At 42.5% G+C, this 19,213-nt stretch overlaps 2 protein-coding genes across 2 annotated transcripts; both read left to right on the forward strand.

Annotated features, from left to right (window-relative positions):
• Positions 1-2,187: 2,187 nt before the first annotated feature.
• LOC130021572 (olfactory receptor 14A16-like) lies at positions 2,188-3,186 on the forward strand. Its single transcript, XM_056112328.1, has one exon. The coding sequence runs from the start codon at positions 2,194-2,196 to the stop codon at positions 3,184-3,186; it is 993 nt and encodes a 330-aa protein (XP_055968303.1). The 5' UTR covers positions 2,188-2,193.
• A 2,072-nt stretch (positions 3,187-5,258) lies between these two features.
• LOC130021573 (olfactory receptor 2M3-like) lies at positions 5,259-13,406 on the forward strand. The gene is given in 3 exon segments (XM_056112329.1): positions 5,259-5,438; positions 12,475-12,739; positions 12,742-13,406. Coding segments are annotated over 3 exon segments (1,110 nt in total).
• The last annotated feature ends 5,807 nt before the right edge of the window (positions 13,407-19,213 follow it).

Here is a 19,213-nt window from a genome sequence, read left to right on the forward strand (position 1 = left end):
TGTATTGAAAGGGGGAAAGGAGAGAGGCAGAGGGTGAGAGACAGAGAGGGAGAGAGAAGTGCCTACCCTAGAGGCAGGCTGTGTGTGTGTGTGTGTGTGTGTGTGTGTGTGTGTGTGTGTGTGTGTAGGGAGAGCGATGGGAAGGAAACTGGGGACACTGATGCTGGGAAACGTATACGGGTGGAGTGACAGGTGATAGAAACTGTATGACTGAAACCTAATCATGAACAGCTTTGCAAGAGTCTGTCGCAGTGATTGAGCAAAAATGTTTTAAATATTCAGCCTTGTAGAATGGATATCAACAATAAGACATTTTCTTTAATTGTTCACTGAGGGTAATTTCTATCATTTACACATGTTTTTTAAGTAAGTCTGACAGTTTTCAAGATTTGAAGATGTCTCTTATGTTTAGGCACTTACTTAACTGAAAGTAGGTTCAATGTTAAATGAAATAAAACTAATGACTGAGATGTGGATAATATTTATAGAAGGCTACGCAGATTTTAAAAAATTTCTGACATTCTAAAAAATTAGCTAGAGTGTCTTCCCGGCATGTTAATGATACATAAGAATAAGAAAGAAATTCAAGAACTCTTTGGGTGATTTCCCTGATCATTATTGTCTCACATTCGAATTAATGGGCAGTAGCACTGTAGCACTGTCCTCCTGTTGTTCAACAGTTTGCACGAGCGGGCCCAGTAACGTCTCCATTGTGAGATTTGTTATTATTGCATTTGGCATATCGAAAACGTCCCAGGTAGCTTGCCAGGCATTCCCATGTGGGCGAGATACTCTCGGTAGCTTGCTGGGCTCTCCAAGAGGGGCGGAGGAATCGAACCTGGGTTGGCCAAGTTGGGCCACCTGCAAGGCAAACGCCCTATTATTTAACGAAATTATTTTAGAAGTAAATTAATGAAATTAGAATTAATTTAATGAAATCGTTTCAGTTTGTGGAAACAACCTTTCAATCAATTATTCACTCCATTTCCAGTGTCAATATTACTGAAGCAGACATTGTGTTTTGTTAGGATAAAAGAAGAAATGTGTGAACTATAGTATTATCCATCTAAAATGCATGAAATCCCTCAAAAATCAAGTACTGTCAATTGTAATGCTTCAGTGATCATTTTCTGTTATTTCCTCTGATAAAGTTGTATGACTTCTTTTCCACAGCCTCTAAACCATCATTTATTCTGGAGCTGTGACTCACACATCATGGGTTGGTAGAGAATAATCTTCAGAAGAGAGAGAATAAGGAGACAGGAGAGGGAATACTGGATCATTCCCACCTGTACATGGAGATTGATAGATGAAATAGGTCCAAATAGTGATACCAGTGTACCACCTCATATGAGGGCAGAGACTGTCTCAGCCTGGTGACTCCCCCATCCCTAACCTAGAACTAATCTCATGGAGGAATGGGGGACAGGGACGCAGACATATTTGAGACTGCACATTCACACATCCTAAGAGTTGCAGTGGGTCTGAGGAGAAGAGAGAAACTGTGGCAGCACAGATGTCCCTCACTGGGGGTGGTCAGAGTCAGGTGGTGGAGGATATTACAGACCTGGGGGTCATAAAAGCAGGAGGCTAACCATGATGGCTCTGGAGAGGTGGAGATTTCATCTGCTAAGAATGCAAGTTTAGGACAAAGGTGTGAGCCTGTAAATGAGGCGTAAGGCTTAGTTTGATGATTCTTTATGAGTAGTCGAATGTGATGTGTTCTCTAGACGAGGGTTTGCCGTGTATGCGTTGGTGAGAGTTATTCTCAGACTGATGAGGGAGCTCTGATATTGATATTCTCCCATGATCTGTCACTATCATCTTCATAGACATTGTCCGGGGCTGGACTTGGTTGTGAGAAATAATGTTGAAGCATAAGACAGGGACGGCCTTTGACAGCATTGGCTGGTCCCCTGTGTTTTGAGAGAGGTTGTGAAGGACAGTGTTCAGGTTGTTCAGGTTATTCAGGTCAGTTGGCGTTTCTGTCCTTCAGCATTTCACACAGCATTGGGAAAACACACACACTCTCATGTGCACCAGAGTCAGGTTATTCTATTCTGCAGCACCATCAACATTAGGAGTGTTCAGCACGGAGTGGACAGCGGGACATGATTTAAACTGACACGCTTCTCTCAACATCTGAATGACTTCACTCTTTACCCCTCTGTTATATAATCGATTCCTCCAGTCATGTCAAACCTAACTTTGGTAAGAGAATTCATCCTCATGGGATTTCCTGCCGATGAAAGTCTGTCCATCTTGCACTCCTTGCTCTTTTCCCTGATTTACTCGTGTTCTCTGATGGGGAATGTCCTCATTATCATAATCATAACTTGGGCCCAGCATCTCCACACCCCCATGTATTTCTTCCTGAAGAATTTGTCCTTCTTGGATCTCTGCATGATTTCAGTCACCGTGCCCAAATCCATAGCCAACTCTGTGACTCAGGACCACTCCATCTCCTTCCGTGGCTGTGCCACACAGGTCTTTTTCTTCATTTTGACTGTAGCCACCGAGCTACATCTCCTGACAGTGATGAGCTTTGATCGCTATACAGCCATATGCCGTCCCCTGCACTATGACCTCATCATGAACAGGTGCCTGTGTGTGCAGATGACAGCTGGGTCCTGGTTGGGTGGTTTTCTGTTCGGTGTGATGCACACAGCTAGCACCTTCTCCTTCTCCTTCTGTGGTTCCAATGTGATCCATCAGTTCTTCTGTGACATCCCCCAGCTATTAGCTATATCTTGCTCAAAAAGTTTTTTAAGAGAAACTGTAACCATTCTCGTTGGTGTAGTGGTGGGTACCTTTTGCTTCATGTTCGTTGTCATTACCTATGTCTATATCTTCTCCACAGTCAGGAACATTCCATCCTCGGAAGGCCGCTCCAAAGCCTTCTCCACTTGCATCCCACATCTGTTAGTGTTTGTCCTGTTTCTTTCTTCTGCCATGTTTGCTTACCTAAAGCCAACTTCAGAGTCCCCTTCCATAACTAACCTCGTCATTTCTGTGTTTTATACAATGGTGGGGCCAACCTTGAATCCTGTCATCTACAGTCTTCGGAATAGTACCATGAAGATGGCAGTGGGGATGTTGCTAGGAAAATGTTCATCTAAATGGAAGAGCCTCCTTGCTGCCAACCAGCTTTTATCTGAACTCAAGATCATTTTTCATATCCTGTAACTTTGTTTCATTTTTATACCCTAGATCTCCTTAAGGACTTGATTCCCATCATTGGAAAGAACCTGTCAAAGTGGATAAACACATTTTTAACATATTATGGCTTGTTTCCACAAATCTCTGCTTTTTCTTCATGTCATTCATTGATATTCTGCTTTATCCACTTACAATTCTCTATGGCATATGAGAACTCTCCAAATCATTTTTTCTCTGGATAAGAAATCCAATATAATCTCATGAATTAAAATAATTGTTGTGAAGGGAATGATTTTTTGTTATTATTCCAGCAAATGTAGTAATATCAATATTTGATTTGTATACTTTTTATATTGTTTACAACATGTATTTGTATTGTTAAAAATGATTGAATTCATGTTATTAGAAACATTTGCTTGATGGCATAATCCTGTGTGTGCAGATGACAGTTGGGTCCTGGTTGGGTGGTTTTCTGTTCGGTATGATGCACCGAAAGTGTAAGAACCTTTTCTGTACTGGTTATATATCTTCATATAGAGCTTCTGTCCAAAATTACAATCTTACTGAGAAAAAAATATGGGCCTGTTTGTCTTCTGAATCCAGAAGAGGGGTAGAGTATGTTGGTGTAGATGACAATAGATCACATGGATCTACAAAAGTGATTTTGAAGCTAACTTTTTACAGCCTCATATAATGTTCTATTTGATTTTATCACTTTTGGCAGCATTTATTGAAGCTTTGGTGCTACATACACTTATATATGATTCTGAATTAAAGATTAAAAATTTAAATTTAATATCCAAATCCTCCTTAGAGTGATTCATCAGTAATGAGGTTCTGATTTTATTAGAAATGTTATTTTAATATTCATGCATACAAAAAATTACATCATGCTTCTAGTGCACAAAAAAGTATTGTAATTTTTATTTTCACAGCCACTTAAGATGTCTTGAAAACTTTTCTTTGAAGAGACCTACCCCTGTCGTGTAACTCAGGAGACAAAGCCATGACTGGCTCATGATTCAACCATTTAAAAAATGCCATTTTTTCCCTTTCCTTCTACCTCTCAGCAATTTAGCTAAACAAATCCTTTTTTGTTACTTGGAATTCGTAGTGGTAATATAGCCACTTCGATATAGACATACATGCAACACAACAGCCTTGAAATATATGTTCTTGAAGATAAATAGATTTAAATTTTGATTACCCATTTCTAGACCTTTAATCTGACCAATACTAATTTTCTAGGTCCTATTTTCCAATGAAATTACTCTTTTTTGGCGCTGTATTTTGGTTCTCACCCAGAAATATCAAGGGTTGCTGTTGGCTCTGCACTCAGAAGTTACTCCTGACAGTGCTTGGGGAATTGTATGGGAACCTGGGTTCGAAACCTGCTCAGTTGCCTGCAAGACAAATGTCCTACTCGCTGTATTCTCACTCCAGCCTCCCAATGAATTCACTTTTTTTACGACATGAAAGCCAAGTAAATAACTCCCTGGCTAAGCAACTATAAAAACCAGTGAGATCCCAGTAGCAGTAGGAATTTTTTCATTTCTAGAAACTCAATAATTTTGTCTGTCTCTTTCTCTCACAAACACACACATTCAGATATAATTAATGGCAGAATATGGGTAGATCTAAAGGCAATATACTTTTGTACGTGAAAGTGAATGTTTTAGGAGATCTCCTTTATCCTCCATTGTTATTAATTTCCTCAGTTATTTCTCTCTGCCTTTTCTTTCCCACCATCTTCTATTTCATTTTACGTTGTCACACCAGCAGTGATCAGGACTAAATCCATGCTCTTGTGCTCAGGGATCACTCTCCTGACAGTGCTCAGGGGATCCTTTGTGGTGTTGGGGTTGACTGGGCTCAGCCATGTGCAAGCAGGCACCTAAACCCCTGTTCTTTCTCTTCTCCCGGCTCCATTTCTGCATTCCCTCAGTTTCGCAGCCCCTTCTTTCCAAACTCTTCATGAGAGGCACAGATGGGGGTGAGAGTGACAGCAGGTCTCTTTTGATGATGAGCTCATAGTTGTCGTGAGGTCACAACAGCAGACTCATCATAGGCACTCAGACCACAGCATAGCTCTCAAATGAATGACTTTCCGAAGCCAGATAGTAAATGATGTGCGCACCAGCTCCTCAGTGAGACTGATCACACTGATGCCAGTGAAGCAAGACATGGAGGAAAGTTCAGACTCTGGAATAAAGGAGCTTGATAAATTGCATGTCTCTGATAAGATTCATCCACTCCGGCTACCAGCAGCAGTGGTGAAAGTAAAAGCTGTGCAGGCCCCTCTTCCTGTCTACCAGGGGAGGCATGAAGCAAGGCAGTTGAGAACAATTTGGGTAATCGTCTTTACTGAGATGAGAGTCAAAATATCCGTCTGCCGTGAGGTGGTGGACTTTCACCCAGAGTCCTGCTAGGAAGAGAGGTTTGGAGGTGTTTACAGGCCTTCATAAGAGAGAAGGAAATTTGCATTTAATGGAAGAGATTTAAAACACGGAGTTTATTTTAGCTTAAAAAGGTAGTCTTCCTTGATCGCATCTCTGCACTGCTTTGCGAGCTCGGAAGTTAGCTTGTGGTTGCCTGAGGCATGCGCCAAACCACGCTGGCGAATTAGCTCAAGAGTTTTCGAAGATAGGCGATTTTTTGTGGCTATCTCTCTCTTGGCGTTCCTCGCACATTCATGGAGGTGCTGAACCAGTCGATCATATTCCTCGTCAATGTTGTCAACAATTGCATCTTCCCATGTTGCCGCAATAGTACCAAAGAGTTCCCAGTTGGTGGTCATTCTGGGAGTTCTCTTTTTGAACTTTGCAGCCCTTTCTCCCCGCTCTGTGAAGTAGAATTTTGCATGAAGGAGATGGTGGTCCGATCCCGTTCGAAATTTTGGGACAACAGCGACATCAGTCAGGCAAAACCGTCGATTGAATATGATGTGGTCTATTTCGTTGTGGAATCGTCCACCGGGAGACTCCTATGTCCATCGTTTAGATTCTGCCTTCTGGAACTGTGAGTTACCATGGATGGTCCTGGTCGACATGATGAACTCAGACAGTCTCTCACCCTGTTCGTTCCATTCTAGGCCATGGGTCCCGATGTGAAGTTCTTCAGCTGATCTTCTTGGTCCTATCTTGGCATTAAAATCACCCACAATGATCTTGTAGAAGGTGTGGTCTTCTTTATAGAACTTCTCTAGCTCCATGAAGAACTTCTCGATTTCTCTTTCATCATAATGAGATGTTGGTGCGTAGACAACGAAGATAGAAACTGCAGGCAGTGAGTCACATCTATTCAGATGTAAACGTCCGATTCGGGTTGTTAGGCATTCGAATGAATCAATGCTTTTGGCCAAGTTTGTGTTGACAAGGACACCGACACCTCCAACACCTCTTTTATCTCATGTTCCGAGGAACAATTCTTCTCCGGTGTCGAAAACAGCATGGTGAGATTCGTGCCTTCTTGTCTCGGTCAGACCAATGATGTCGTACTTGATCATTCACGCTTGTACCATCAGGTCCTCGATGGATGCATCTGATGCTAGCGTACGTGCATTGAAAGTACAGACGATCATTTTTTTGTCTTCCTTCGTTGTGGCAGCCTAGTTCTGCCTTGAGATTTTGTCAGCCTCTCCTTTCTCATCCTTCTCAGTGCTGCCATGTCGGTGAAGCCTTCAGGGTCAGGTGAATGAGACCAGTTGTAGTTACTGGTTTTGGCATATCGAATACACAGCGGATAGCTTGCCAGGCTCTTCCGTGCGGGCGGAATACTCTCGGTAGCTTGCCAGTCTTTCCAAGAGGGATAGAGGCTTTTGGGGCGACCTCTAATCACCCTTGTAGGTGTTACCATATTTGAACCCTATCAAATATGGTACGACAATTCCGGAAGATGGGTATTTAGTGTCTTATGATGTGTCGCACGGCCGCTTGCAGCCGCGCGGGTCCGGAAAGTGTCCTGGAGTGTGGCGACGGCTGGGTAGTGGAAGTAGTGTTGAAAGAGAGAAGAGCAGAAGTACTGGTAGATGCGGCAGAAGCCAGGAAAAGTATTCGTAACGCCCGCCTGTCCTTCGCCAACTACAAGACCAAGATGACTGCCCTCTGACGTCCTGATGGATCCATCACATCCTCCAGAATGGCAATGGAGAAGATTATCCATGACTTCTACTCAAATCTCTTCGATAGCCATGTCCACTTGCCGACATACCAAATTCCACAGGATGGATATGTCATACCCAACGTTCTCCCTTCCGAAATCCGACACGCCATTTCGTCGGTAAAGAAACAAACAGCACCCGGCCCAGACAAGGTCAGACCTGAACACCTGAAGAACCTACCATCAGTACTCATCAATACACTGGCTCGGCTCTTCACTCGCTACCTGTCCGAATGCAAGGTTCCGTCCCAATGGAAAACCAGCAGGACCGTACTACTGTTCAAGAAGGGAGACATCCATGACATTGGCAACTATCGCCCGATCTGCCTATTGTCTGTCATCTACAAGTTGTTCACTCGAGTCATCCTAAATAGGATTGGCAGAACACTAGATGAAGGACAACCATGCGAGCAAGCCGGGTTCCGCAAAGGATTCAGCACCATCGACCATATCCACACAATAACCAAGCTCATTGAGGTTTCTCGGGAGTTCAAGATGCTGCTCTGTTTAACGTTCATTGATTTAAAGAAGGCCTTTGATTCTGTTGAGACGGAAGCGGTCATTGAAGCCATAGCCAATCAGGGCATTCAAGCCCAATACATCAGGATCCTCCGTGAGCTGTATTGTGGATTCACTACCAGGATCTCACCATTCTCCAAAGAAGTGATCGTTGATGTCAAGAGAGGGGTGCGGCAGGGTGATACCATTTCACCAAAACTCTTCAGTGCCACCCTCGAGAACATCATGCGACGACTGGAATGGGAAGGAATGGGAGTGAAGATAGATGGTCGGCAACTACACCACCTCCACTTTGCTGATGACATTGTTTTACTAACACCAAACATCAGCCAAGCGGCACAAATGCTGGCCGACTTTGACCGTGAGTGTGGAAAGGTAGGACTACAGCTGAATCTTACGAAGACAATGTTTATGAGAAACAGCCTTGTTCCTGACGCCCCATTCGCTCTCAGTGGAACGACCATCTCCGAATGCAACAGCTATGTGTACCTAGGTCGAGAGGTCAACATGACAAATGACCTGGCACCCGAGCTGCGCAGGAGGAAGAGAGCGGCTTGGAACGCCTTCAAGAACGTCGAAGAAATAGCTAAGAGGACGAAGAACCTCCGGCTCCGGGCACATCTCTTTGATTCCACTGTTCTTCCTGCATTAACATATGCCTCAGAGACCTGGGCCCTACGCAAACAAGATGAGAACGCTATTCAGGTCTCCCAAAGAAGAATAGAAAGAGCTATGCTTGGAATATCACGTTTCACTCAAATGAGAGAGAGAATCCGGAGTTCTGACATCCGTCGACGATCAAGAATCAGGGACGCTGTCTCATATGCCAAGGTGTCGAAAATCAGATGGGCTGGTCACATAATGAGATTTAAAGATGACCACTGGACTAGAGCTGTTACCGACTGGATTCCACGGGTTGTCAAAAGACTGTGTGGCCGCCTACCTTCCAGATGGTCAGACTTCTTCGTCAAGATCATGAACGATCGGTTTGAGGCCCTTCATGTTCCCGGAGCAAACAGATGCCATTGGGCTACACTAGCACGCGACAGGGACAAATGGAGACGTTACTGGCGCCCGCTCGAGCAAATCGCCGACTAACGGGAAGTTAAGTGATTAAGTGATTAAGTGAAAAAGGTAGTAACCTCACTCCCCCCCCCAAATAAAGGCAGTAACCCATCTCATATCGCATTTTAAAATAACTGGGGGTATGGTGCTGCCAGCAGGTCAATCTGTACCTGTGAGGTGAGTGCATCAGCAGACTTCAGACTTCAGACTTCTAGATACCCCAAAATTGCTGCTGTGCCTTTGGCCAGACCCCAACAACTTGGGGCCAGTTTACCAAGAAAGTAAACAGCCAAAAGTTAGGTATGTGGGAGGCACACCCACAAACCACCTCCAGCTCAGTGGCTGCTATCCTCCTCCAGAGGCCATTGGACATTCAGGTTTGGGCCTGCAGTGACAAGACACGCAGGGACTTGGAACCGGCCCTTTCCTCCCCACCACAATGAGACCCAGAGTTGCCGCCCACGAATGGCCTCTCTGGCTCCTGATCAAGCTGCTTAGCCTAAGAAACAAATCTTGGAACCCAGGGGCTTTTGGCAGAGATGTGTCCAGTCCCTGCAAGAGGTTACTGGTGCTGACCACCCCAGATGGGAATAGGTTTCGTGCATTGGCCTGTTCCTTCTGGCGGCTCAGTGCCACCATCCTCCAGAGGCCATTGGACAGTCAGGTTTGGGTCCACAGTGACGAGACATGCAGGGCCTTATGGATGGAGGTGGAGCTGGCCCTTTCCTCCCCACCCCAATGAGACCCCGAGTCACCGCCCACAAATAGCCTCTGTGACTCCTGATCAAGCTGCTTAACTACCATGATCCCAGAAACTCAGGAACAAATCTCGGATGCCCAATTTCACCACTTCTGTTCAATATAGTACTGGAAATACTTGCAATAGTGATTAGGCAAGAAAAAGACATTAAAGGCATCATTTCACTTAGGGTTTTGCCAAGTATGCATTTGTGAAAGATGTTCTCAGACCAATTGAGGGAGCTCTGTTATTGATATTCTCCCATTATACTTTCCATGTAGAACCACTTGTATGTAAATTTTATGAATTCATCTTTTCTAGCAGCTGCATAATATTCCATTGTGTTGATGTACCAAAGTTTCTTTAACCAGTCATCTTTTCTCAGACACTTGGGATTTTTCCAGATTTTGGCTATTGTGAACAGTGTAGCAATGAACATAAAAGTGCAGATGTCGTTTCGACTGTACTTTTTTGCCTCTCTGGGATATATTCGGCCATGCGACATCTTACTATCTCATTCTTACTTTGGACAAACTGGCAGGCTACCGAATGTAACCTGCCCACACGGCAGAGTCTGGCAAACTCCCTGTGGCGTACCCAATATGCCAAATACCAGTAACAATGATGGGTCTCATTCTCCTAACCCTGAAAGAACCTTGAATATGACACTTTTTAAAAATCTCAGGGCTAGGACAAAGAAGACGTTACTGGGGCCTGCTCGAGGCAATCGATAAACAACAGGATGGTTGTGATCATGATATTCCCAAGAGTGGTATTGCTGGGTCAAATGGGAGCTCAGTTTCTAATTTTTTGAGAATCGTTCATTCTGTTTTTCAAAAGGGCTGAACCAGTTGGCATTCCCACCAGCAGTGAACGAGGGTCCCTTTCTCGCCACATCTGCGCCAACACCAGTTGCTTTTGTTCTTTTGGATGTGGGCCAGTTTCTGTGGTGTGAGATGATATCTCATTGTGGTTTTGATCTGCATCTCCCTGATGATTAATGATGTAGAGCATTTTCTCTTGTGCCTTTTTGCCATTCAGATCTCTTCTTTGAGAAAGTTTGTGTTCATTTCATTACCCCATTTTTTGATGGGGTTGGATGTTTTCTTCTTGTGTAGTTCAGCCAGTGCTTTGCATATTCTTGATATCAACCCCTTATCGGATGGGTATTGGGTGAATATCCTTTCCCATTCTGTAGATTGTCTTTGTGTTTTTGTTCACTGTATCTTTGGTGGTGCAGAAGCTTCTTAGTTTAAGATAATACCATTTGTTTATCTCTATTTCCACTTGGCTGGTCAGTGGCATGTCATCTTTGAAGATTGTTGTTCCATATGAATTTCAGAGTGCTTGATCTATTTCTTTAAAGAATTTCATGGGTGTCCTTATAGGGATTGCATTGAATCTGTATAATGCTTTGGGGAGTATTGCCATTTTGACAATGTTAATTCTTCCTATCCATGAACAGCGGATATGTTTCCATTTCCATGTGTCCTCTTTTATTTCATGGAATAGGGTTTTTTTTAATTAGTGAAACACCATGAGGTACAGTTGTAGACTTACAAATTTTTGTGCTTGGGTTTCAATTATACAATGATCAAATACCCATCCCTCCACCAGTGCCCATTTTCCACCACCATGGGTCCCAGTATCCCTCCCACCTCCCATCCCCCCATCCACCCTGCCTCTGTGGCAGGGAATTCCCTTTTGTTCTCTTTCATGGAGTAGTATTTTGTAGTTTTCATTGGAAAGGTCTTTAGTTAGGCTGATTCCGAGGTACTTGATTTTCTGGGCACGATTGTGAATGGGATTGCTTTATTCATATTACTTTCCCCATCTCATTATTTGCATATAGGAGGGCCATGGATTTTTGTGTATTAATTTTATAGCCTGCGACTTTACTGTACAAGTCTATTGTTTCTAGGAGTTTCTTGATAGCGGCTTTAGGATTCTCATAGATGGCTTTGACTATCTTGAGGAAAGTTCCTTCAAAACCCATTTTGATGAGAGTTTTCATCATAAACGGCTGCTGGATCTTGTCAAATGCTATCTCTGCATCTATTGAAATGATCATATGGTTTTTATCTTTACTTTTGTTGATATGATGGATTATGTTGATTGATTTCCGAATGTTAAACCATCCTTGCACAGCGGGTAGGCTGTATGCCTTACATGCGGCCCACATGGCTGACCCGAGTTCGATTCCTCCACCCCTCTCAGAGAGCCTGGAAAGCTACTAAGACTATCTTGCCCGCATGGCAAAGCCTGACAAGCTACCCGTGACATATTCGATATGCCAAACACAGCAACAACAAGTCTCATGATAGAGATGTTACTGGGCCTGCTCGAGCAAATCGATGAACAAATGGATGGACAGTGATAGATACAGCTGAAGTTAAATTATTAACTGGAAGGTGACTTTGGGGTTTGGAGGCATCTGTGCAACTGGTTGATGCTGTGTATTACTTTTAAGTGATAGTTACTCCCTTTTCTTAATATGCTATGAATATTTAATGATCTCACATATCCTGAAGTTTGGTGAAAGGCATATTTATTACTGCAATAAAAGATGATTTAAGATACTAGAAAATGGTGTCTGGGGCAGGAGAAGGCTGGGGAAGGGGGGTATACTGGGGAGATTGGTAGTGGAAATGTGCACTGGTGGAGGGATGGGTGTTTGATGATGTGTGATTGTAACTCAAACATGAAAGCTTGTAACTATCTCACGGTGACTCAATAAAATTTAAAAGAAAAGAAAATGGTGTCTGACCTTAGTTCAAAAATTATATGCAGTCAGTGATCAAATTCTTTTGCAACTGTCTGCAAGTCACAAGTAGGCTGAAGAGGATGGAAGGCAGAGCAGCCAGACTTCGGGAAGTGATTTCATCCTCCTGGATCTGTTTCACGGCACCCCAGCTCCCTGGGTCTTCTTGACACTCACTGTGGTGGATTTTCTGGTCGCCCTGCTTGGAAACTCCACAATCAACTTCCTCATTTGGGCTGACCCTCTTCTCCACAACCCCATGTTCTTCCTGCTCAGCCAGCTCTCCCTCATGGATATTCTGTATATCTCCACATCTGTTCCCAAAGTGGTCCTGGTCTTTCTGGGAAACGCTGCATCTCTTTCATTGGGTGCAACTATCAGATATTCCTTTTTACGATCCTGTTTGGTTCAGAGCTTCTCTTGTTGCCCGTGATGGCATATGACCTATACGTGGCCATCTGCCACCCACTGCGCTGTTCCATTCTCATGCACCCCAAGGTCTGTGTGTTGCGGGTACTTGTGACCTGGCTGGTGGCACTGCTCAATGCTATGATCCACGTGATCTACACTCTGACTCGCCCTTACTGTGGCTCCAGGAAAATCCATCATTTCTTTTGTGAGATCCCAGCCCTCCTGAAAGTGGTCTGTGTGGACATCTCCCAGTATGAAAAGGGTGTTTTTGTGAGTGGGGTGGTTTTTATCCTTCTTCCTTTTTCAGCTATTCTGGGCTCCTATGGCAGCATACTGTCCACTGTACTGGGCATGGGGTCAAGGCAGGGACTGAGGAAAGCCTTGTCTACTTGCTTTTCTCACGTGATTGTGGTATCCCTATTCTATGGCCCTACCATCTTCAAGAACATTATTCCCAACTCCTACCACACCCCTGAGCAGGAGGAATTGGTCTCTGTCTTTTACAACGTTATAACGCCCATGCTCAATCCTCTCATCTACAGCTTATGGGACAAGGATGTTGCTAGAGCTTTCAGGAAAGTTCTTGGAAAATGAGAACTACGAAGTGTTTGAATTTCAATTGTCATCCAACAATGGAGATGTCCTTTGTTTGAGATGAAATTTAACATGTGTATATCTAGATACATTAATGCAGATTTTTAACTGTAAACCAGATAATTTGAGGAATTGTGGAGGGACCAACATACGTTTGAAAATTTGATGGTCATAAAGAAAAGTCTCTTTTTATTACATTTAATGCTGTAACTGTTTGTAGTCGAGTATAACTAGGTGAAATTTTTTTATTTATGGAATTATAAAATTTGTGGATGATAATTATATTTGCTTATTTTTTCAGTTTCAAATATCTTTACATGGAGCATCATAATTTCTTTGAAGAGTGTTTTTTTTAATGTGTGTGTGTGTGTATGTGTGTGTGTGAGAGAGAAATGCTGAGGGCTGACTCTTGTTTCTGCACTCTGGGATCATTCCTGGTGGGCTTGGGAGACCATATAAATTACTGGGGATAGAACTTGGCTTGGCTACTTGCAAGGCAACTGCCACCTTCTCCTAGCCATCTAGCCCTCAAGAGTGTTTTAAATTAAGGATTGAAGTGTACTTATTGTTGACTGCTCTAAATGAAGTATATTGAATATTTAAAATTATAATTTTTCTATAAGATATTTACTACGAGAATTATTTCTAGTGTCTGAGTGGTTGTACAGTGGGTTTGGTGCTTGTCTTTCATGTGGTTGATCCAGATTTGATCCCAGGCATTCCACATGGTCTCCAGAGGCTTCCAGGGATGATTTCTGAGTATAGACCCAGGAGTAACCACCTAGCACGGCAGGTGTGGCTGAAATACCAAGAAACAGACAATTATTTCCATAAAATTAGTCATATAATTATTGGCTCTTTGTTTATTGATGCAGCGTATGTTTAAAATAAATGTATTCTGGGGCGTGGTCTAATTTCCCGTGGGTGGCCGCTCGTGCGGCCGCAGGTTGTTTATCCATACTAAGGAACCTAGTCCCCAAGGAATCTAGTCCCCAACCTACTCAGCAATATGAAGAAACAAAATCCCCACCACAAGGAGAGGACAACGAAAACAATCTAGAAGATTCTGTCTATACCGCTCACCTAAGGGACGTCTCTGACATAGAATTCAGATGGAAAGTCATGAAGATGTTCAATCAACTCAATGAAACAGTCAGACAGCCAGTAACACCACAGAAAAAATCGACAAAATACGCGAAGAAATGAGAGCAGAAATGTCATGATTAAAAGATTCCGTAGATGAAATCAGAAACTCAGTCTCTTCTCTTAACAATAGAATGACCGCAGCTGAAGAGAGAATCAGTGAGCTGGAAGATCAGCTGCACCAAGCCAACATGCAACAACAAACAGTGGCAAGGGACCTCAAAATAGCTCTACAGAGAATCAAAGTCCTAGCAGATGATTCCAAGAGGAACAACATTATAATCATGGGACTACCTGAAACTCAGGGAAACAATATCAACAAAAAAAACACCGTCAAACAAATCATTGCTGAAAAATTCCCAGAGCTCCACAATGCACCCATTCAGGTTCAAGGAGCCCGAAGGGTGCCAGCTAAAAGAGACCCAAACAAAAACACTCCAAGACATATTATAGTTAGAATGATCGATGCTGCCGATAGAGACATAATACTGCAAGCAGCAAGGGCAAAGAAGGAAATCACATACAAAGGAGCACCCCTTAGATTCACAGCAGACCTATCAGAGGAATCCCTCCAAGCCCAAAGGCAGTGGCGAGATATAGTCAAAAAAGCTCACTGAAATGAATGCTTCACCAAGAATACTCTATCCGGCTAAACTCTCCCTCAAAATCGAAGGAACGGTACACTATTTTCTAGTTAAACAGCAGCTCAGGAACTTCATGACTCAAAACCAAACCTAAAACAAGGGCTAAAGGGGCTACTATAAGACAAGACAAACTCTACAACCACAACACACCCGCACAGAAAGATGACACAAAACCCCATAACCATACTCCCTCTCAATGACAACGGTCTAAATACACCATTTAAGAGACACAGAGTGGCAAAATGGATACAGAGACAGAACCCAACATTCTGCTGCCTACAAGAAACTCAACAGCCAGAGCAAACACAGACTCAAAGTCAAAGGATGGAAAACAATCCTGCAAGCACACAGCTCCTTCTAAAAAGCTGGGGTGGCCATACTAGTATCCGACAACATTAATTTCACCTTGAAAAAGATTAGAAGGGACAGTGAAGGCTATTTTCTCTTCATCAAGGGATACGTACAACAGGAAGAAATAACACTCTTAAATGTATACGCACCTAATGAGGGAACAGCTAAATATTTAAAACAACTGCTAACAGATTTTAAGGAGGACATCGCTACCAACACAATAGTACTTGGAGACTTCAACATCGTCTTATCACCTCTGGATAGATCAACAAGAACAAAACCCAGCAAGGAATTATTGGCTTTGAAAGAAGAAATAGAAGAGAAAGGACTTATAGACCTATACAGGGCTTTACACCCCCAAAAGAAAGAATACACGTTCTTCTCCAGTGCGCATGGAACATTTTCCAAAATAGACCATGTGCTAGGACACAAAAAGTACCTCAACAGAATCAGGAAGATAGAAATAGTATCAGCCATATTTTCAGACCATGATGCACTGAGGATAGAAGTGAATCACACACAGACACGGAGAACCAAATCAAACACCTGGAAATTAAACAACTTGATGCTGAACAACAGTGGGTCAGGAACAAAGTCAAGGACGAAATCAAAAGATACCTGGAAACAAATGAGAATGAAGACAAACTACCAGAACTTATGGGATGCAGCGAAAGCTGTATTAAGGGGAAAATTTATAGCTCTGCAAGCATATCTTAGGTCAGTAGAAATGATGCACATAAACAACTTGACCTCACAGCTCAAGACCTTAGATAAGGATCAACAGAAAGAGCCTAAATCAAGCAGAAGGAAAGAGATCATAAAACTAAGAGCAGAAATCAACGACATGGAAAACAAAGAAACATTCTGAAAGATCAATGAAACCAAGAGCTGGTTCTTCGAGAAAATAAATAAGATAGATAAACCACTAGCAACACTCACAAAGAAACAGAGAGAGAGCCCTAATTAATCGAATCAGAAATAAGAATGGGGATATCACAACAGAAACTAATGAAATTCAAGAGATAATCAGAGACTACTTTGAAAGTCTGTATGCTATGAAACACGAGAACCTAGAAGAAATGGATAAATTCCTGGATTCCTGTCATCTCCCAGTGCTGAATCAAGAAGATATAGAGTACCTGAATAGACCTATTCACATCAAGGAAATTGAAACTGTAACCAAAAGTCTTCCCAAAAACAAAAGCCCAGGCCCAGATGGATTTACTAGCAAATTTTTCCAAACATTTAAAGAGGACCTATTGCCAGTTCTTCTCAAGATTTTCCAGGAAATTGAAAAAACAGAAACTCTCCCAAACAGCTTCTATGAAGCCCATATCTCTCTAATACCAAAAGGAAACAAAGACATCACAAGAAAAGAAAGCTACAGGCCGATATCCCTGATGAACACAGATGCGAAGATTCTCAACAAAATACTAGCCAATAGAATTCAATAACTCATCAAAAAGATCATACATCATGACCAAGTGGGATTCATCCCAGGGATGCAAGGATGGTTCAACATTCGGAAATCAATCAACATAATCCATCATATCAACAAAAGAAAAGATAAAAATCATATGATCATATCAATAGATGCAGAGAAAGCATTTGACAAGATCCAGCACCCATTCATGATGAAAACCCTTGCCAAAATGGGGATAGAGGGGACTTCCCTCAATATAGTTAAAGCCATCTACCACAAACCTACAGCAAACATCATCCTCAATGGGGGAAAACAGAGACCCTTCCCCCTAAGGTCAGGGACGAGACAAGGATGCCCACTCTCTCCACTACCATTCAATGTAGTACTGGAAGTACTTGCAATAGCGATTAGGCAAGAAAAAGATATTAAGGGCATCCAGATAGGGAAAGAAGAAATTAAGCTCTCACTATTCGCAGATGATATGATACTATATTTAGAGAACCCTAAAACCTCTACCAAGAAACTCCTAGAAACAATAGGCTTGTATAGTAAAGGGGCAGGCTATAAAATCAATAGCCAAAAATCCATGGCTTTCCTATACGCAAATAGTGAAAGAGAAAAAAGTGACATGAAGAAAACAATCCCATTCACAATTGTGCCCTAGAAAATCAAGTACCTGGGAATCAGCTTAACTAAGGAAGTAAAGGACCTGTACAAAGAAAATTACAAAACGCTACTTCAGGAAATAAAAGAGGACACGAGGAAATGGAAAAATATCCCCTGTTCATGGATGGGGAGAATCAACATCATCAAAATGGCAATACTTCCCAAAGCACTGTAAAAATTCAATGCAATCCCTATAAGGATAACCATGACATTCTTCAAAGAAATGGAGCAAACACTCCTGAAATTTATATGGAACAATAAGCCCCCACGAATAGCTAAAGCAATTCTTGGGAAAAAGAAAATGGGAGGAATCAACCTCCCTAACTTCAAACTCTACTACAAGGCGGTAATAATTAAAACAGCATGGTACTGGAACAAAGGCAAAGCTGCAGACCAATGGAACAGAGTTGAATATACGGACATTTCCTCCCAAACATATAATCATCTAATCTTTGATAAGGGGGCAAGAAAAGTGAAATGGAGCAGGGAAAGCCTCTTTAATAAATTGTGCTGGCAAAACTGGATGGCTACATGCAAAAAAGTGGGCTCAGATCTCTGCCTAACGCCATGCACAAAAGTAAGATCGAAATGGATTTATGACCTCAACATCAGACCGGAATCCATAATGTTTATTGAAGACAAAGTCGGCAAAACTCTCCATGATATCGAAGCTAATGGTATCTTCAAAGATGTCATGCCACTGGCCGAGCAAGTGAAAACAGAGATAGACAAATGGGACTATCTTAAACTAAGAAGCTTCTGCACCTCAAAAGAAACAGTGACCAAAATACATAGACAGCCTACAGAATGGGAAAGGATATTCACCAAATACACATCCGACAAGGGGTTGATATCAAGGATATACAAGGTACTGGTTAAACTCCACAAGAAGAAATCACCCAACCCCATCAAAAAATGGGGCAAGGAAATGAACAGAAACTTTCGCAAAGAAGAAATCCAAATGGCAAAAAGGCACATGAGAAAATGCTCTACATCACTAATCATCAGAGAGATGCAGATCAAAACAACAATGAGATATCATTTCACACGACAGAGACTGGCCCACATCCACAAGAACAAAAGCAACCGGTGCTGGCGCGGATGTGGCGAGAAAGGGACCCTCCTTCACTGCTGGTGGGAATGCCGGCTGGTCCAACCCTTTTGGAAAACAGTATGGACGATTCTCAAAAAATTAGAATTTCATCTCCCATTTGACCCATCTATAGCACTCCTGGGAATATATCCCAGAGAGGCAAAAAGGTATAGTCGAAGTGACATCTGCAATTGTTTGTTCATTGCAACACTCTTGACAATAGCCAGAATCTGGAAAAAACCTGAGTGCCTGAGAACAGATGACTGGTTAAAGAAACTTTGGTACATTTACACAATGGAGTACTATGTAGCTGTTGGAAAAGATGCAGTTATGAAATTTACATACAAGTGGTACTACATGGAAAGTATCATGTTAAGTGAAATGAGTCAGAAAGAGCAGGATAGACACAGAAAGATTGCATTCATCTGGGGAACATAAAGCAACAAAATGGGAGACTAACACCCAGGAATGGCTGAGATTAGTACCA

The sequence above is a fragment of the Sorex fumeus genome, unplaced genomic scaffold (assembly GCF_029834395.1).
Source record: "Sorex fumeus unplaced genomic scaffold, SorFum_2.1 ptg000017l, whole genome shotgun sequence".
NCBI classification, from domain to species: domain Eukaryota; kingdom Metazoa; phylum Chordata; class Mammalia; order Eulipotyphla; family Soricidae; genus Sorex; species Sorex fumeus.